Here is a 20,268-nt window from a genome sequence, read left to right on the forward strand (position 1 = left end):
GGTGGTGTCATCTGCATATCTGAGGTTATTGATATTTCTCCCGGCAATCTTGATTCCAGCTTGTGTTTCTTCTAGTCCAGGGTTTCTCATGATGCACTCTGCATAGAAGTTAAAAGAAGCAGGGTGACAATATACAGCCTTGACGTACTCCTTTTCCTATTTGAAACCAGTCTGTTATCCCATGTCCAGTTCTAACTGTTGCTTCCTGACCTGCATACAGATTTCTCAAGAGGCAGGTCAGGTGGTCTGGTATTCCTATCTCTTTCAGAATTTTCCACAGTTTATTGTGATCCACACACTCAAAGGCTTTGGCACCCTCAATTAGTTTTTATCAATCTTTCAAGTTAGTGGGTACTTAAAGAATTTAACAACAAACAACTGAGCGCCTACTTCCCAGCCCTGAGGAAATTGTTCCTAGTATAGGAAATACCCGGCCCATGCCCACCCACCCCCGCCAACCACCACAAACAAAGCTAACCACGTTTCTACCTTCGACAAACTTAGGACTCAGCCATCTGTAAGGGGTCGCTGGGACGCTGAGGTCTCCACGCCCCCCAGAGGCTGTTAATCAGGAATCACGCAAACAGCGGCGCTTCCCCTTCCCTCCACGCGCTTTCCGGCCCAGGCGTCCCCCTGGCGCTTCTCCACTAACCCGCGACAGGATTTCTCATCCCCGCGCGCCGCACGCACAGCTCGCACCTCTCGCTGGCTTCACCCGCGCCGCCGCGGGCCCCTGGACACGCGGGTCCGAAACCCTGCGGCAGCCCATAGCCCCCATCCTTTCTCTTCCCCAGACCTCAGCTTGCACGGATCGCTTTATTTTAGAAAGCGGACCTTGAGACTAAGAAGGGCTATCTTTCCCTGGAACACCCAGTTTTTAGGACCCGCGGTCCCAGAAACCCCGCCCCCGCCGCGGCGCGGCCGGATCTGCGCAGGCGCGGCGCCGCCAACCCCGTGCGGTTCACTTCCGGGAGCCGAGCCTCCCCGCTTCCCCGGCCTGCCTCCGGGTCTCGTGTGCCCCTGGGCGGCCGACTCCCTCCGACCGGCCCGGCGGGACCGGGCCGAGCCGCGGGGCCCGCCGTGGCCCGGCCATGAGCGCAGCCGCATGATGCGTCCCTGCCTCGGCCGCTGCAGTCGCCGTCGCCGCCGTCGCCGCCGCCGATCGGGAGGAGCCGCAGCGCCGGGCGACCCCGCCCGGGCCTCGGGTGAGCGCGGCGGGCCGGGGCGGGCGGGCTGCTGGCACCCGGCTCTCCCAGCCGCTCCGGGGCCCCCCGTCCGCCAGTCTCGGGCCCCTTGCTCCGTCCTGCTCCACCGCGGCGCGCCGCACCTGCGACCTTGCCGAGTGCCTCTCGGGGGCACCTCTGTGCCGGCGCTTGACGCCTTCCTCTGCCAGGTGTCTCCTTGTCACTCCTTGGTGCACCTCTCGGGGTAGGACCCGAATTGCAGCCCCAGCTTGTTGCCTGACCTTGGGCGTGACACTCAGCCTTCCCAGCCACAGTTCCCTCCCTTTGATAGCTAATAAGGGGGTTGTTGTTAGGGCCGGAAGACATAATAGCTATAAACCCTTTGTAAGCTGTAAAGAGTAGTTTATGGGCAAGCATTACAGTGGGCTTTCTTAAACATCGCCTATGGCTTCTCAAATGCCCCTGTTCTTCACTCCTTTATACGTTTTTAGCTTTTCTTTTTTGTTCTTTGCCCAGCTCCCTCCTCTTCTCTTACTCTGCCCAGGATCTTTTCGGGGGTTTACCTACCAGGCCACCTGGGACAGTCAGGTCAGCCTTCAGGGCAATGTTTGAATCTTGCTGCAGCCAGAATCATCTCTCCTGAGGAGTCGTTGCTGCTGGAACTAAGTCTCTCTTCGCTGTTGGATGGAGACACCTTATTGGCTTGTGGGTAACCGGTTTTGTGAGTGTAAGAACTGTCCATATAGCTGCTCTGTAGCTTCTTTTGCTGATTAGGTTCTGTAAAGTGCAGTCCAGTCAATGCTACAGTGTTGAACGTTTGCAGTCTGCTTAGCATTTGTACTTAATGCACATAGATTTATCTATTTTACTGCTACTGTCTCAAGTCTTGGTCTAGAAAGCTCGAACCCAGTCCGCCAGTCTCATCCGCCAATCTCAGGCCGCTTGCTCAAGGGTCTAGAAATCTCGGCCAATATATATTCCTTCTTAAGACTATTCACTTCAAAGAGGGTGAACTGAATCTTCTGATACTTTTACAACTTTAATTTTTTCAAAATCAGACCTAGTTTTTTGATACTGTCTTACAACTTTTACGAAACTGAAGGCAACTTTTAAAAGTCACCTTGTTAAATTTGCTTGTTAGTAAGTTGGGATACTTGATTAAAGAGAACATCTCTGGGGATATTTGAAAAATGGGATGGAACACACATGTTAAATTACATCTTTTGAACATTCTGGTAAAAATGGAAGGGTCAGAATGATGGACAGTATTTGGATTGTGTACTTTCCGGAGTGAGGCTGGTAGGTTGACTTTTGAGTTGTGAGGTGGAGGGGAATGAGACTAAATGAAGGTAATTTCCTAAAGAATTCATAAAACAACAGCTGGAACTCTCTGCACACATCTCACCTCAAAGTCAAGTGAGTAGACGTGTATACAGAAGGTTTTTTTTTTAACCAGTGACTTAGAGCCTACCTAGATTACATTGAGTAAATTGGGAAATACTGGCATAACTAGAATGATCTCAGTGAGAGAGACAGTACTGAAAAGAACTCTACAAGAACTGACTTGAGCCAGTCAAACGTCTGGACGTACCTTTCCACTTCTACTGAAACTGTTCCCTGCAGGCTTGGACCCTTTGGTGACACAGTAGTATCATCTTTGTTAATTTGAGGAACTGGACTGAACAGTAAGTTCACATATGAAGTTAATGCTTGGGATGAATTGAGTAGTAGTTTTCCTGATGATTCCAGAAGTTCCCTGCTCCAGACCATGCTGAACAGCTGTAAGGATAGTTTCCTTGAAGCAGCTTTTTGGGGGTCAGTCAGTTCAGTCGCTCAGTCGTGTCCGACTCTTTGCAGCCCCATGGACTGCAGCACATCGGGTTTCCCTGTCCATCACCAACTCCTGGAGCCTACTCAAACTCATGTCCATTGCATCCGTGATGCTATCCAAACATCTCATCCTCTGTCGTCCCCTTCTCCCGCCTTCAATCTTTCCTAGCATCAGTGTCTTTTGGGGGGTATATTTCTTTAAAGTAATATTTTATTTAATTTTTTGGCTACACCATGAGGCTTGTGAGAACTTAGTTCCCTGAATCAGGAATTGAACCCATGCTCTAAGCAGTGAAAAGCACAGTCCTAACCACTGAACTGCCAGGGAATTCCCTTAAGTAATGGTTTAATTATAAAATTAATACATACTTGTTTTGTAAAAAAAAAAAAAATCAAACAGTAGAGCAGAGCATGAAATATAGATTCCCAAACACTTACTCTTGCTCCCTTTTGTCCCCAAAGCCAGTGTCCCATTAACAACTTGTGTGTGACCCTTCAGCTGTAGCACCCAAGAAGAGTTGAGCCACCTGCAGAGCTGGTCAGCTACAAAGTCGAGAGGGAACAGTTTCACATGTCTGTACTTTGCTCTGCCTGTTCTGGGATGGCATTTCATCAGTCACTTGCCTCTGATTTTTTTTTCTTTCACCCACTTCTTTGCCTCTATCTACAGACATGTTCTTGTCTCCATTACTGCTTGATTCCATTCTTGAAAAAGCGCCAGTAGAATTTTATTAATTGTCTGATAAAATCCAGACTCTTCATGGGGCCAAGATAATGCCTTATATTGGTACAGCACCTCATAGTTTTGAAAACAACTTTGTTATCCTGCAGTGCTGTGTGTGTCTTGGGTGCCTGGTAAATGTTTGGTGAATGAATGATCTTGCTGGGCAGAGTGGGAGTCTTCTACACGGGGGCTGCAGCAGGAGCAGAAGCACGGGGCAGTGGGGGGGGGGTGCGGTCCACGGACACAGCAGGGAAACAGCAGGAAGGCTGGGCAAAGAGCCCAGAGAGGCCCGGGAGCCAGATTCAGTGGAGCCCTGAATGCCATGGCCCCAAGGTTTGGCCCCTCTATTGGTTAGGATTCTGCAGAGGGACAGCCAAAGGTGAGGGAGCCTAAGCTTGGGTTGTGGGAAGGTGGGCAGGGAAAAGGGGGAGCATTAGCAGAAGCGTTAGCAGCTCCTAGGAGGAGTGATGGGGAGGAGGACTTGGGTCTCGAGGGGAAGGGGCAAGGTAAACCCTGGGTGTGCAGGGAGCATTATCAGTTAATGGGAGGAGAGGCGGCTCTGTTAGCTGCCGGTTTAGGTCGTTCTGGGAGAGGGCACAGGGCGTGTGCAGCCCCAGTAACTGCTCCTGCTAATCAGGATAGAGGCTTCCAGCTTCTCTTGAGACAGGCTTTTACAGCGTTATCTTGGCTGAAATGCTTTTAATTCTTAGCATTCTGTATTTCCAAAACTCACTGTTACAGAATGCATTTTCTAAAACCAAGTGCTCTCGGAGGCCGTGTGTTTTAATGGAAGAACATGGGCTTTGGAGTCAAAACTCCAAAGTTTGTTTTTTCTTAAACAGACCCCCATTTGACTGACAGGCTGTGGCTGTGGAACAGGGATAAAGGTGGGAGCTCTGGTATGTCGTCCATGTGCCTTCGAGGCTGCTGTGCACTCCTGGTAACACACCCAGAATAAACCCTGCTACTGGGGGTCTCTCCCTCTGCCCTCCCCTTCCCAAGCTGTCCACATTACCCCCCCACCACCATCTGACCCCACCCCTGGCTCCCCCTTTTGACCCTTTTCCCTATTCATGGTCCTGTGGGCTTCATTTTTGCTTTCTCATCTCACTCAACAGGTATGTGCAGAGTTCAGGGTGTGCCGGGTGTATGAGTAGAACATTCCATTGATGTGATGACAGCGGAACAAGACAGCTGGGGTGGGAGGGAGGTGAGAGGTGAGGTCCGCAGGCCCCGGGCGGTAAGGCTGTGCAGCCACACAGGAGGCCTGGGGGTTTTGTTCTAACTGTAGAGGCAGCCGCTGGCTGGTTTTGATAGACTGGGAGTGGCAGGGTCTGACTTCTCTCTGTTTAAACTGGCTCCAGATGCTGATTGGGGATTGGGTTAGGGGCCGGGGAGTAGGTTGGGGGTTGCGCAGAGGCCACGAGTATATAACAGTGCTGGTTCATGCAGCCCAGGTGAGGGCTCCTGAGCCTTGATCGGGCTAGGCAGGCTGGTGCAGGGTGGCTCACATCTAGGCAGGTTTTGAAAGTCAAGCCCACAGGACCTGCTCATGGGTGAAGGATGGGGAGCTGGGGGAGAAAAGTGAAGTGAAGGGTGTGTCCTGATTTTTGACGCTGGCAACTAGATGGTAGTGCAGGTGCTGTTTATCAAGATGACAAGGTGGGATCCCAGCAGTCTGTGGGTGGAGGGGTTTCTGCTTTGACCTGGACTGTGGTCTTGTTGAGTAACCGGTCAGAGACACTCAGCAGCACATTCTTCGTTTGCGGGTTTCCCACATGCCCTTCTCTAACTTCACGGAACTGAGCTCTTGGAGATCATTTGGAGAGCACACAGCCAACGAGGGAAACCCAAGACCCCGCCTGAGCACCCCAACACTGAGGTGTCTGTGGAGGAGAAGGACCAGCCAGGAGTCTGGGAGTGGCTGGCGGGGAAGGGAGGAAGCCAGAGTCGCCCCCACCTCCACCGAGCGCCTTGGCTCCTTCTGTGTTTCTCAGTTTGTCCTCTTTTGTTTTAGTATGAAAGACCTTCCGAGAGAGGTTACGTAAGTTTACCGTTCACAGAATGGCAGATGTGGCAGCGTACCACTGAGACTTGGCTTCGGTCCGTTGTTTTTTTCCCTCAAAGGTTAATATTCCGTTCTTCAGCTTCAGTAATTTGAGAAGAAAATAGCGGTTCATATGGCATATATTACTGGTCTGGTTTGAAAGCCCGAACTAAACCTTTCATGATTGCAAATGGATGGGAAGAGCACCTAAGAGCATAGTTGCAGTTGCAGTGAGTGCAGTGGGCCGGGTGATCTGCACGCTCCGCTCCTCACCAGCTTCAGTGAGCAGCCTGTGTCTCGTCTCCCCACCCCACCCAGGCCTGTGCCGGTTCACTTACACCGGGCTGCAGGCGTCCTGCCCTTCTCCTAAGCCTCCCCTGCCTCAGAGCAGGCCGTTTGCGGGGCCATGTGTGACATCTTCCCGTTATCGCCAGTGACGGCACCTCCTTGGAGTTCTTAAAATTCTCCCTGGAAGCTTATTTTTTGGTCATAATTATTTCTCTTACATCATAGTAAGTTGAGAAAATAACAGGAAATCCAGAGAATAAATTTTAGACCAAATGATGGAAAATGTACCCAGGTGGATCATTAAAAAGGGTAAATCACACACACACGTGCCCCTGCTGACCCAGCCCCAGGCCCACCTGGCTCCCGAGCCCACCCTTCAGGCTTGTGTGTGCTGACTGCTCCAGCCATCGAGCGCCTGCCCCCACCTGCTCCGTCCTGGCAGTCCCTCCTGGCTGCTTGCCTTCCTCCTTCCATCCAGTCATACTTTGTCAGAGATGGCTCTAAAACATCTGTCTACCAAGCCCCAGTGTCTCCCTTTGCAGCAGAACGCAGTGTGGAATTCCAGACGCCCTAGCTTGGCCTTTCGGTGCTTCACGGGTGGCCCCAGCCTCCTCCCCTGCCTCCCTTACGCTGGGGGTGGGGGGTGGTGCTGCAGCCCGTGGTTCCCTTTCCTGCCTCGGCACCTCTCACACCGTTGCCTTCCTAGTGGACACCTTTCTGTTCTCTGGACAGGATGAGCTGTTGTCGGCTCTCTCCGTCAATCATCCTCTGCCTGTCACTGGGGGGAAACATCGGGACACCACTTAGCAGGCTGGTTCCCATCTCTGGTGTGTGAGCCCTCGTGGCCCGGGGACCTGTCTGTGGTGAGCATCCTGCGGACCTCGCATAGAGTCCGGAGCTTGGGAGCCCGCCCCCACGTCTGAATGCAGCAGATCTCAGGGCGCTGCGTCTGCTTCTCATGCCGCCTCTGTGCCCGAGGCAGAGATTTGCTTACTACTCTTTTTTATAGGTCAGCAGTGGGTGTCTGAAGAGTAGAACAATGCTGAGTGTAAAAGCAGGGTGTTAATGTAAACATGAACACCAGACTCTAGGGTAGACATTCCTGTTACCGTAATAGCAACTGATCACCAAAGAATACTGATGTCTTTTGTTTACTTGTTTTCAGTTTGTTTATGAGATGCTTTTTCTGTCTATAGGCATGAGGAGAAAACATCAGGGGAAGAGATTAATAAGACACCTGCCCACAGATAGCATTAAGAGTAAAGTGAGACAGGGCCTGGCTCAGAAGGCCATGTCTGCAGGGAGAGCACCTAGAACGCGGCTGTTACCACACCCTTCACACCTGCACACGCACCTATGCTGGGCATTTTGTCTCTCCATTTTTTAGTTGAGAATAATTCAAGTGAAATGAAGTGGGACAGTTTTAAGTGTATAATTTTTTATTTTAAAATATGTATTCGGCTGTGCTGAGTCTTCATTGCTGCATGCGGGATCTAGTTCCCTGACCAGGGACTGAACCCAGGCCCCCAATCTTATGAGTGGCATCCTAGCCACTGGACCACCAGGGAAGCCCCTTAACTGTCCTTTAACCGTTTGTTTTGTCCTGACAGTGCGTGTGGCTGTGTAGCCGGCTGCCCTGTCCACACAGGCAACTTTGCATCGAACCAGAAAGCTGCCTTGGTGTCTCCTTCCTTCCCACTTGTGGTCCAGCCCCATTCTGAGCTCTTTCAAAGTACATTAGCTTGGCTTGGTTAGAGGGCCATGGAGATTGACTCCTACTGAATACATTCTTCTGTGTCTGGTTTCTTTCACTTAGCCACATTGTTGCATGTATCTAACCTCCTCCCATTTTTTAGAATGAGTTGTATGAGTAACCGTGGTTTGTTTGTTCATCCCCTGGTGAGGGATATTTGGGTTTTCTGGTTTGGTGGGTGTGATGAACAGAGCAGCTGTGGACAGTTCTGTACATGTTTTGTGTTCATACTCGTGCGTGTGTGCTCACTGAGTCGTGTCCAACTCTGCAAACCCATGGACTGTGGCCCACCAGGCTCCTCTCTCTCTGGGATTTCCCAGGCAAGAATCCTGGAGTGGGCTGCCATTTTCTTCTCCAGGGGATCGTCCTGACCCAAGAATCAAACCAGCATCTCCTGCACTGGCAGGCGGACTCTTTACCACTGAGCCACCGGGGAAGCCCGGGTCACATTCACCTTGAGGTAAATACCCAGAAGTGGAATTTCTGAATCACAGGGCGGGTGTTGATTTAACTCGGAGAAAGTGCCAGACCACTTTCCAAAGTGGTTGCTGTGTTGGTTACTTTTTAAAATTTATGAAAGTAACTGGGGATTTGGCCTCATTGTAGAGATTCTGCTTAAGCCCGAGCCCTGGGATACGTTGACCTGGGTTTTACAGAGTCAGTTTTCTTTTAAAACAGTGTTAACATAAGCCTATTTGAAGATACTCAGAATGAATGTGAATGAAAAGTGGAAAATATTACTAAGCATAATTAGGCATTACTGGTTCAGCATGTTATTCAGCATTTGAAGTTGCTGGCTCCTGCATAGATATTTGAGTAAAGTTACTATATGTAAATGCCATATTTTAAAAGTCACCTCTGGACTTCCCTGGTGACTCAGTGGGTAAAGAATCCGCCTGCTGGTGCAGGAGACATGGGTTCGATTCCTGATCTGGGAAGATCCCTGATGCTGTGGAGCAGCTAAGCCCGAGCACCACCACTCCTGAGCCTGTGCTCTGGAGCTGGGGAGCCGCAACTGCTGAGGCCCACATGCTGCAGAGCCTGTGTCCCGGAGCTAGAGAAGCCGCGGCAGTGAGAATCCCACACACCCCAACTAGAGAGTACCCCCTGCTCTCTGCAACCAGAGCAAAACCTGCACAGCGGTGAAGACCCAGCACAGTGAAAAATAAATACATAAAATTATAAAATAAATGCAGTTAATCAAAAAGAAAGTTACCTACTTTAGTTTAAGCAGCTTGTTCATGGCCGCATTTGTTACTAAAAGAGTTCCAAAAGGACTGAGAGTCACAGGTACACCAGAGAACCTTGGTGTGTGGGCCACCGCTGGCCATGGGCAGGAGGTTGTCCAGCTCAGCATGGAGGGCAAGCAGGGGAGCCTGCCCTCAGAGCCAGTGCAGTGGAAGGGAGCGCGCGTGGCCAGGAAGCGGCGAGCAGCCCCCAGTTCCTGGGGCCCAGAGCCCATTCCGTGGAGACCGCCAGGGGAGCTCAGCCTGCCTGCTCCTCAGTCCCACCAGTGCCCTGTCGCCTCACCGTCCTCCTCACCAGCCCTCTGGCGTCTTAAGTCAGGGGTCTGGGTTTCAGACAACAGACAGCCGAGGGTTTGCCCAGCAGAGCAGTGTTTTGTTGGTAGGACACTGGATGCAAACGGAGCGGACCGGCCCTGAGGCGCCAGGGCTGGTGCAGCAGTGGAGCTCTGCCAGGGAAGGATGTCTCGTTGGGGGCTGCCTTTGCCAGGCATCCCGCTGTTTGGAAGTTTGTCCTCTGATTCCTTTTCTCTCCTATGGTCTTTTTTTTTTTTTCAGTTTGTTTTTAGTTGATTTACAATTTTGTGTCAGTCTCAGGTGTACAGCAAAGTGATTCAGTTATTATATATATATATATATATATGCGTGCACGTGTGTGTATTCTTTTCCATATTCTTTGCCATTATCAGTCTTAGAAGGTATCAAATGCGGTTCCCTGTGCTATACAGCAGATCCTTGTTGCTTATCTAGTTTCTATATGGTGGCATGTATGTCAGAGAAGGCAGTGGCACCCCACTCCAGTACTCTTGCCTGGAAAATCCCATGGATGGGGGAGCCTGGTAGGCTGCAGTCCACAGGGTCTCGAAGAGTCGGACATGACTGAGCGAATTCACTTTCACTTTCATGCATTGGAGAAGGAAATGGCAACCCCCTCCAGTGTTCTTGCCTGGAGAATCCCAGGGACGGGGGAGCCTTGTGGGCTGCCGTCTGTGGGGTCGCACAGAGTCGGACACGACTGAAGCGACTTAGCAGCAGCAGCAGCAGCATGTATCTTAATCTCAAACTCCTAATTTATTTTCCTTGGCTCTTTTTTGTTTAGTTCTCCTTTCTGGGAGGCATCCCACTCTCTCTTCCAATCCTGTTTTTAAGATTTTAAAATTCTATCATATTTTTATTTTTAAATAAGTAGGAAGTTCTCAGAATGTTCCTCTTTGTCTCACAAATGCAGTCTCCTATTTCTTTGGTTTTCTTCCCTGTGCATTATACCTGCTCTCAACTCCTTGTTTCCTTTGGTTTCTTTCTGGGGCTCTGTCTCTCATGAGACCTGGTTGGGGCTTTCTCCAAAATAACTGACTGTCGGCTGTTCTCTCACGTTTAAGCATGAGATCTGCCAGGCACGTGGCAGGGGCCGTGTCGGTGGTCAGCTGTCCTCTGGCAGCCCTGCTCCTGGGGAAGCCTGGCAGCAGTCTGACCTCTCTGGGGGAATGCCCCCACCTCGTGCTGTCGGTCGGCTTTTCTTTTTGGGCCGGATGACTGCTTCCAGGAAGGCAGTGTCTCCTCGCCCACCTGCCGGTGCCCAGTGGGAAACACCCCTCCCTGTCCCACCTGCTCCCTCGCGCACTGTGCCCCCTCCCCGGACCCCTTTCCCCGGGGGCTCTGGTGCATCTCTCCTCTCACTCTCATCTTTGCTGCAATTCCTTGGCTGTGGCTGGTAAAACGGTTACCTGTTGAAATGCAGGTTGACTAGATTTGGTCTGGATTATCCCCAAGGCTCTTTCTCAAGGGATTTTGGCTTACAGGTTTTATTTAAAACTGGGGCTAAAGTAACAGGGGGGTAAAATGGACAGGTTTATAATTTTCAGGATTCTGTCAATTTACTAGTAATGAAAACCTACAGGAGTCATGATTTCATAGTTAAAGATAGTTCTGAACGCCAGAACAAGCAACTTTTCTAATTAGATTTTATTATCTTTCAGATCCTGTCACATAGGACAGTATGCACCTTAAGATCCTAAAGAAAAGGCACAAAATGTTCAAGTAATGTCTAGTAATACTTTGTGAGGTAAGTGTCTCCTCAGGTATATAATCAGTTTCCTCTCTAATTGCTCATGCTAACTTGTACCCTGTTGATGGTTAATGGTCACCTCCTGTCAATGATTTGCTGACCACCTACTCTAAGAGGAGAGTGTGTCCTGGAGCAAGATCCCAATTATTAGCAGGAGTTACAAGATGAGGGCAGGCCTCCTATCTACATGACTGGGAAGGTTTTGCTTGGCTGGCTGTCCCTGAAACAGTGGAGATCTGCAGTGTTGCTCCTGGTGTGCTGGGAAGCGAGGCTTGATTTAACACGAGGAGAAACAGGTTCACGGGTGTAGACAAAATCCCGTTAAACTAGCCATGGAAATAGAAAACCGATGATGTGACATCTGCTTGACTGTCGGTCAACACACCGTGCTTTCGGGCCTCTCTCAGGCAACCTGAATACAGAGCATTCCGTGGAAGACGGTGTGGCGTGAGGCTGCGCCCTCGCCCTGGGGTCACGTCGCCAGTCGCTGCGCCCTTTGCTCTCACATTCCCAGTGTCTGCAGCTGAGTGAGCGTGAGGGAGCAGTTTCTCCATCTCCCCCCCTCCTTTCCTGCGCTGACGCGGCGTAGGTGCTGTGACTCAGCAGAAGGCGCCTGCGCTTGATCACAGCCCAGTGTGTGTGGCCCAGCCTCCCTGCGTTCCCTGACTGCTTTCTTGAAAATCTTGAAGTAACTGCGGGCTATCAGACTATCTGATGGGTGGGTTTTCAAGTCTGGCTCTAAGGCACACAGCAGGACCCTAATGTGCTTCTGGGACGATCCCAGCCCACCCCTCCAGCTCCCCTGGGTTGGTGTCCTCACAGTCAGAGCTGCCATCTGTGCCCCTATTTCTGGACCAGACAACCGGACTCTGACAACAGGCTCCTCCATCTCTGGACGCACGGCCCTGCGCCCTGCCCAGCACCCAGGTGCCACTTCTCCTAGCCTGCGTCCTGCCTGAGGAGCAGCCATGTGGCAGAGGGAGTATGGCCAGAGGGCTTTCTCAGCCTTGGTGGACTTGTACGACCCACTAGGAAGCTGTGTGGCGATCACCAGGCCACTCACCAGATCTCAGAGAGGGACCAGCTTCACACTGTTGCATCTGGTTGTAAATGAGATGAGAGGGGGTTATGAGGTAAAGCAGCAGCAGAATGTTTACGAGGAAAAGTGCAAGTTTGTCTTTAGTTTCTGGCCCTACGTGTTCTCACCTCAGATAATTTCCCAGTTAATGTGGGAGGGTTGTCAAAAGAACAGACCAGTGAGTGAGGGAAACTGTCGAAAGAATGAAAGAGGAAGGGCATTCTAGGAACAGCATAAAGGAAAGATGGAGATTAAAATGGGAGCCTGGCTCAAAAACATGCTCACCCATCGTCAAAGAGTTAGAACTCGGGGGAAGGGAGAGCACACACAGAGCGACATGGAGAACCATCGGGTGAGAACCCTGAGCTCCGCATCGGGGGCCAGAGTGGACACGAGCAGCAGGCGTTGCCTGTCCGCCAGCCTCTTCGCCGCTGACCTGCGTGGGCTCCGGGCGCTGCGTGGGCAGCGGGGTGCCCAGGCCTCACCCTCGGGCTCGGAGCCTGGGCCCTGCAGTGTGCGTCTGGCCCTCACCCTGCGTCATCCCGCTGAGGCGTGGCTGGGCAGCCGCCGTGACCTAGTGCCCCTCGCACCTTCCCGCAGGGAAAGCATGCCGTCCTCAGGACACCGGCTGCGGGACGTCGAGCACCACCCTCTGCTGACCGGGGATGACAGCTATGACTCCGCGGCCTCCTCTCCCGCTGAGGCCGACGCGGCCGACAGGGTGTGGTTCATCCGCGATGGCTGCGGCATGATCTGCGCCGTGCTGACCTGGCTGCTGGTCGTGTATGCGGACTTCGTGGTCACGTTCGTCATGCTGCTGCCCTCCAAGGACTTCTGGTACTCCGTGGTCAACGGAGTGGTCTTCAACTGCCTGGCGGTGCTCGCCCTGTCATCTCACCTGCGGACCATGCTCACCGACCCTGTGAGTGCCTGCCCTCGGTGGGCTTTCCTGTCGGGTCCGGGCTGGGGAGACGCCAGTGGCTGTGGCTGGAGGGCCTCGCACTCCCGTGGCCTTGGGGTTCGAGTTCTCGGGCACAGGCTGGCGGCCTGGTCCGCAGCGTCCCTGGAGCACACACAGCATCCGGATGGAAGTGCTATTGGGGTGTATTCAGGGAGTGCAGATTAGAGGCCGGGCGCCAGGAGAGGCTGCAGGGAAGCTGTCAGGAGGACTGCCCAGGGGAGTGCCCAGGCTGCACTGGGATAGGACGTGGGGCTGGGGACCACGGTTCTGGGGAGATACCGACGAAAAAACACACCCTGCAAATGGCTGGAATGCGAACGTGAGCTTGAGGAATGTGCCTCAGGTATCCAGGAGGTTTCTTTGGTGGGGTGAAGAGGAGCCCAACTGGTGCAGAGGAAGCAGGCGCTCCTGCTGTGTGTCTTGGCAAGACCCAGGCCTAGGGGACCCAGCCGGCCCTTCTGCTTCATGCTTGGCCTGGGAGAGCATGTCTCCGGCGACAGAATCAAGTGCAGATCACCAATTGCAGGGACCTGGGGGAGTCATCGGGCAGCGCCGAGGGGTACCAAGGCAGCTGCCCAGGGCTCTGAGCCGCAAAAAGGACCAGAAAATGCATTTATTTCATCGCCATCTGGTCACCACGTGTCGCCTAATGCGTCCCCCCTCCGGCTGCACATCTGTCCTCTGAGCACGTAGGAGCGCTCTTAAGTGGGTGGGGGGTGGGGGTCGCACGCTTACTGTGGAGCAGCGAGTGCGTGTCTGTGAGAACTAAGGTGCGGCACTCCTAAACCTGGTCCCTTTCTTCTTACGGGACCTGGGACCCTCCCCCCATCACTTCCTTCTGGTGATAGGGCGGCCTGCCCGGCTCCTGGACGCCTTGGAGCCCAGTGGTCCTCGGTCTTCACATGCACGTGCTGGGCTTTGCAGACGTGGTGTTGGCCCTGCCGCGCAGAGCCGGGCTCGGCCCCTGCATTCCCGGCAGCAGGCTCTGACTGTCTTTATCCTGCTGACAGCGGTGCCCTGCCGTCTCCCCCACCCTTCCTGTCCCCACACACCTGGTTTCCCCTCCCTAGTAGGGCTCCTTCTCCAGAAACACATATTTCTGTGTGAAGGACAAGCCCCCATGGAGCACAGAAACGAGACCCAGGTTTATTCCCAGTCCACACAGCCATGGCGTCCAGAATGATCTCCCAGACATGATTTTCACTGCCTGTGTCCACTGCCCAGACAGCAAACCCTCCGCCCTGCAGCCTGTGGCCCATGGCCACCCAGCACACAGGGCTCCCTGGCCCTCTGCAGCTCCCCGTGCTGGGGGCTCGTGTGGACGCCCTGTGAGAGCCCCGCCGCCACTCCCACCCCTGGGGCTGGACACCTTGGGGGTCAGGGGCCCAGGGCCACACTCCCCAGGCTAGTCTCTGATAAGTCTGCAGGGAAGCATTATGTAACTTTAAAACACGAGATAAAGTCCTTTTTCAGACTGTTTTGTTCAGCCACCCCCTGTGCAGCAGATAGGAAACCTGTGGGTGTGCTTATCAGGGACACACTGCCCAGGAGTGTGGGCAGAACTGGCTGCCCAGGGTGGAGGGGGAGTGGCTGAGCAAACACAGCCAGCCTCTGGCGTGTCCTGCATGAAGTTGGAAAAATCCAGGTGACTCGCCAAATTATGAAGGATAATGTGCTATTTGAGTTCGTTTTATAGCTTGTTTTCTTTTTCATGAAAACAAAACTTCTGGTCCTATGTTATGTGAGTAATAGCTGTTTTTCACAGTGATGTAAGTGGCAACGACAGCTTTATGAATAACACCTAAGACTAATTCCTAAATTTACTGGGTTTTTTTCTTTCTTAAAACTTGTTCCTCCCAGCTAAAATACATTGTTCCTAAACCGTAGGGGGCGGTCCCCAAAGGAAACGCTACTAAAGAGCACATGGAGAGCCTGCAGCTGAAGCCCGGAGAGGTGATCTACAAGTGCCCGAAGTGCTGCTGCGTCAAGCCCGAGCGTGCCCACCACTGCAGGCACGGCGGCGCGGCCCGGGGGGCGGGGGGCGGGGCTGAGTGCCCACCGCTGACAGCAGGGAACCCGAATACCCACCACTGCAGGCACGGCGGCGCTGCCCTGGGGGGTGCGGGCCCCGGGGCAGGGGGGGAGGCTGAATGCCCACCACTGACGGCGGGGAACCCGAATACCCACCACTGGAGGAACCCCCATCCTTAGGGCAGCCTGAGCAACACCCCACCGGGACCACTTCAAAAGGACATCTGGAGCACCCACCATCCCTGGGGCAGGATCCCCCGGGTGGCCTCTTAGCAGAGCTGTTTTCAGTGGGTGGTGTTTCCTCAGAGCACAGAATAGTGAAAATCTAACTTCTTTTCAGCATTTGCAAAAGATGTATTCGGAAAATGGACCATCACTGCCCGTGGGTGAACAACTGTGTTGGAGAAAAGAATCAGAGATTTTTTGTGCTCTTCACTGTGAGTAAAGAGACTACTCATGTAGTGACTTATGTTGAGTCTTAATTCTTGATATACTGTCTTACCTGGAGTGAGTGTTTATTCTGACATCAGACCTGCAGTCCCTTCTCTGGGGCTCAGATTACAGCTGTGTTGTCGCTGGTGGAGAGGCACCCAGCAGAGGAGCGTGGGTTGCCTGTTGCTCCAAGTGTTCGCTGTGATTTAACTTTCTCCTGGATACCTTGACCCACCGTTGTCACTAAAGTGTGTTTCCCCACAGTGTATTAGTCTGTGAGATTACTGTCCTTGGTCCTGAGTGGCCCTGGGGAGGCATGTCACCTGCTCCCCCTCACTGCTACTGCCCACCTCCCACACCCTCACTGAGCCTGGGACAGAGCAGTGGGCTCGTGAGTCCACGCCCTCGGGTCCTGGCGCCGTGCTGACCGGTGTCTCCCTGCAGATGTACATCGCTCTGGCATCCGTGCACGCGCTGGTCCTCTGCGGGCTGCAGTTCATCGCCTGCGTCCGAGGACAGTGGACAGGTAGGCCTGGGGGGTGGCTTCTCTTGCTCGTGCCGCAGTAAGGGGGAAAGGGAAGAAGGGGCCTCCAGTTTCAGAGGAAATCCTTACAGTTGTTTTAGGAATTAATGGAGCATTTTAAGAGGAGAATATGGGAAAGTTCTCACACTGCCGTTTAGCTAGTACGATGAAGCCACACACACACACACACACACTCTCTCTCTCTCTCTCTCTCTCTCTCTCTCTGTCTCTCTCTCTCTCGGGTCTTCTGTCAGCTAACAGTTTCTGCTGAGTACCATTTGTATCCTGCAGACCTTTGAGACTGGGTCAAAATTCATGTTGTCCCCACAGGCCTGGTGTGTGCTCTAGCCACTGGACAGGCATCATTCAGGGCCATCGGATGAGGCAGGACGAGCCGTGCAGCATGGAATCGTGTGTGCGTCCTGCTCACAAGTGTAGGCACAGGCAACTACCATCTTTTCTGGCTTTAGTTGTGTTTTAATACATAGTTCAGTACATGAATACAGTCTCAACAGAAACCTGGGGAAATACAGGGTATTTCAGATCTGCTGACCAAGCCGTGGTGGTGTGAATACTGGCCTGGTAGGGCCACCCTCTGCCCTGGGTGGACAGCAGGTACGCCTGTGAATGAAACGAGCTCGCTTCTCTGTGGACAGTGGCGCAGAGGAGCCCTTCCGCAAGCTGGACCCGCGCCTGAGGCTCGGGACCCGGGGGGGTGCTCCGCCGTGCCGTCACAGCCAGCGCCCTCTCATTCGCAGAGTGCAGTGACTTCTCCCCTCCTGTCACTGTCATCCTGTTAACCTTCCTGTGCCTTGAGGGTCTGCTGTTTTTCACTTTCACCGCGGTGATGTTCGGCACCCAGATCCACTCCATATGCAATGACGAGACGGTACGCCCCTCCTCCGCAGGGTGTGTTTGGCCTCAGTGCACCGGAGTGGGTGGGCAGTGGACGCAAGGGCCTGGTGTTTCCCGGGAGGTGGGCGGGGTAGCCCCGGTGCACCGTGACAGTATCACTGCCTGTGTCTCTCTCCCTGGGCACAGCTTGGGGCTCAAAGGTCCCTTTGATTTGAAAGTCAACAGAGCCAGGCAGGTGGAGCCAGCAAACTCCCCGTTTCTTGGAGACCCTGCCCTCGGCAGCTGAGTGAATTGCAGAGACTGGATCGCCTTCCTGCCTTTCAGTTGAAGGCCTTGAGCAGGCACTTTGACACATGTTTGTAAGACCCAGAAAGAAAATCGGTGCCTGGCCCGGAGGCCTGGCCCCCCTCGTGGCCCTGGGGCTGCCTGAGCTTTGCACCCGCCTGGAGGCCGCTGCCCAGCGGTGTCTGATGTGGTCTGGCCGGCGGCTGCAGCCCGGCCGTGTGCATGGGCCTGCAAGACTGGGACCAGGACGTGTGGTTTGGGTGGTGCCTCCCCCGTGGCGACCGCTCACCTGCCCTTTCTGCTCATACCTGCCCAGGCTTTTCCCGGGGCTGCCGCCCACTTGCTTTTCTTCCTCCCAGGAGATCGAGAGGCTGAAGAGCGAGAAGCCGACCTGGGAGCGGCGGCTGCGGTGGGAAGGGATGAAGTCTGTCTTTGGAGGCCCCCCATCGCTGCTCTGGATGAACCCCTTCGTCGGCTTCCGGTTCAGGCGACTGCAGACGAGACCCAGGAAAGGGGCCCCGGAGTTCTCAGTGTGAGGCCTTCTCGTCACTCCAGAACTTGTCCACGGACTCAGTTTATCTGGGGTTGGAAAGGGTATCAACAGCTCCCCTGTGACCCCGAGGGCGAGTGGCCCAGCGGCCTGCAGCGAGCGGGACTTCACACGTTCACGGTCACAGACGGTAGGTTCCCCACGAGTGACAACGCTATCCAGTAACGGAGGGATGTGGCCGCACGGAGGAGCCAGATGTCGTTCCCTCCCTGCACAGTCAGGAGTCTGTTAACACGCTCAGCGTTTGTTACACGGGTTGTTAGAATCCTATGTGCCGAGCTGCTTTCCTCAGTCATGAAGAAAAGCCAGTCCAGTGGACAGAAACGCCACGGTCAGTGGCCCTGGGACTCTTCGGGCCCCCTCGGTCCAGGAGGGGTCTGGACGCAGGAGCCCGTGGGGGCTACGGGAGCAGCAGGGCCGTACGCTCACTCCTGGCCTGGGGCCGGTGGGCCCTGACCCCATGAGCAAGTCTTCGCGTGTCAGTGTGTGTGTGTGCACGTGTGTTTTAAAGTGGGCCGTGTTGTTCAGGCAACGTATCATGGGGGTGTGCTGCAAACAAGCTATTTTTTAGAAACCAATGTTTCAGGGAAGAGGAGTGAGCTGTGCGGGGTCCCCTCCCATGGGGTTTACATGAATGTATTGCATACTGGAGAGTATCGAGATCCAAAGAACAGTCATTCCTGTGTGGTCCTCTGTTGCCCTCCCTTCTGTTTTCAGTTTATTTTAACAATCTGGAGTGCGTGACAGGGCTTTGGAACCATACTGTGTGGTTCCAGCCAGATCAGCGGCATATGCCAGCCCCTCTGTGGCCCCAGGCTTGCGCAGCTGACCCTGTGGGAGGCGGACGAAGCCCTGAGAAGGGGAGGGGACCTGGAGGCAGGAGCCCTGTGGACCTGGCCTGCAGACAGTATTCAGGATGGCAACAACTGGTTTGATTTTTTTAATTCGTACCTTTTTTGGGTATCATTTTGTTTGTTTCTCTACCCACGTCACAAGTGATAAAATAGGACCCTTGGTGCAGAGCTTAAAATTATGCCAGAAAGCAAACAGCTCCCCAACTCTGGGGATTCGCCTTAAACTTGCCTGGTCTGTCCATGTTTTATGGGATTCCACCATCTCTGACGCAGTCTGGGGTCCCGAGCCCCCTTCCATGCTGAGAAGAGTGGGTGTCTCCCGCCTGGTCTCCACGCCTTTCTGCTCACCCATAAGCCATTTTGCTTTTGTTTGAATTAACCCATCCTCTGTCCTGATTAGGGCTGGCACAGAACCACAGAGGCCCTACCCTGACCACAGACGTAGCCGAGGGGAACGGGGTGGAGGGCGGAGGTGAGATGGCTCGGTCACTGCAGAAAAGGGGTGGGGGGAGCTGAGTCACAGCCAAGGACAAACAGGAGACAGGAGTTCCCGAGATTGTTCTGCACACTCATTTGCACATCTGTCATTGGGGTTGGATGTGTGTACTGAGCTTCAGTGTGAGGCTTTTAATATGTATATCCTGGTTATCAATAAAAATTATCGAAGTGGTTGAATCCTGTGAGACTTGGCAAATATGTGCAAATCAAGTATACTTGACTTTTCAACCTCTTCTTTCAATGTAACTTTTGTAAGAAATAAAGTCACCAACTGATGTTGTCCAGCAGTCTGTCCAGTGGCCAGTTCTTGGTGGGTTGTGGGCGTGATTCCGTGCTCAGCTTTGCCTCGGCTCATGGACACCACACCTGGGCCAGTGTCCAGAGCCCCTTCATCGCCTGAGACACGTGACTTTGCACCAAGGTTGCACTCACACAGGTCGCTGTTTCCACACTTTTCATTTTACTCTCAGTTGATGCACCTCATCTCACTTAGCTTTGCCCTAAAGTTTCCTTAATTTTTTAGTGTACTTGGAAATAAAAACAGTTTTAAAAGTCCCTTAAGTGCTTGCTGGGATTCACCAGTGAAGCCATCTATTCCTGGACTTGTTGGGAGGTTTTTGATCACGGACTCCAATCTCCACATTAGTTAGCTCTGTGCAGATTTGATAAAACTAGAAATGAAAGACTATGAGGACGATCACAAGAGACCACAGTGAGCAACTATGGCCAGCAAGCTGGATAACTAGAAGAGGGGGGTCGATTCCCAGGATCAGAAACCTACTGAGACTTAGTCGCAAAGAAACAGCATCCCCTAGAAGGTGCCAGCTGAGATGGGCGCCACGGTGTGTTTGGGGAAGCGTGGCCAGTCATCACTGCTCTGGGGACGCAGAGGCAAGTGTCAGCGGCACATACTTTGTTTTGAGGAATTTGTGGGGGCAACTTGAGACCTCAAATCACTAAAGAAGCAATGTTCAAATCAAATAAAGCATCTGGGGTTTAATTTTGCTGCTTCTGTTGCATCTCCTCGTTCTGTCGCTCTTGAGAACGTCGTGTGGAACAAGTCAGG

The 20,268-nt window shown here is 53.2% G+C and overlaps 1 protein-coding gene across 2 annotated transcripts; it reads left to right on the forward strand.

Moving 5' to 3' along the window:
* Positions 1-973: 973 nt before the first annotated feature.
* On the forward strand, positions 974-19,489 carry ZDHHC7 (zinc finger DHHC-type palmitoyltransferase 7). 2 transcript variants are annotated; one of them, XM_040253972.1, is made up of 8 exons: positions 974-1,205; positions 11,047-11,132; positions 12,814-13,135; positions 15,062-15,186; positions 15,546-15,642; positions 16,082-16,163; positions 16,919-17,049; positions 17,660-19,489. In XM_040253972.1, exons 3-8 carry the CDS (start codon positions 12,821-12,823, stop codon positions 17,834-17,836), a joined length of 927 nt encoding a protein of 308 aa, XP_040109906.1. In that variant the 5' UTR covers positions 974-1,205; positions 11,047-11,132; positions 12,814-12,820; the 3' UTR covers positions 17,837-19,489. The 2 variants fall into 2 exon arrangements, with proteins under 2 accessions (XP_040109906.1, XP_040109907.1); XM_040253973.1 differs by lacking the exon at positions 974-1,205 and adding an exon at positions 1,751-1,889.
* The last annotated feature ends 779 nt before the right edge of the window (positions 19,490-20,268 follow it).

Source organism: Oryx dammah, unplaced genomic scaffold (genome assembly GCF_014754425.2).
Source record: "Oryx dammah isolate SB20612 unplaced genomic scaffold, SCBI_Odam_1.1 HiC_scaffold_13, whole genome shotgun sequence".
Taxonomy (NCBI): domain Eukaryota; kingdom Metazoa; phylum Chordata; class Mammalia; order Artiodactyla; family Bovidae; genus Oryx; species Oryx dammah.

Coding starts and splice junctions, on each gene's coding strand:
- ZDHHC7 (XM_040253972.1), top strand. CDS start 12,821: ATGCCGTCCTCAGGACACCGGCTGCGGGACGTCGAGCACCACCCTCTG. Junction 15,187..15,545: donor GAGCGTGCCCACCACTGCAG/GCACGGCGGCGC, acceptor ACTTCTTTTCAG/CATTTGCAAAAGATGTATTC. Junction 15,643..16,081: donor GATTTTTTGTGCTCTTCACT/GTGAGTAAAGAG, acceptor GTCTCCCTGCAG/ATGTACATCGCTCTGGCATC.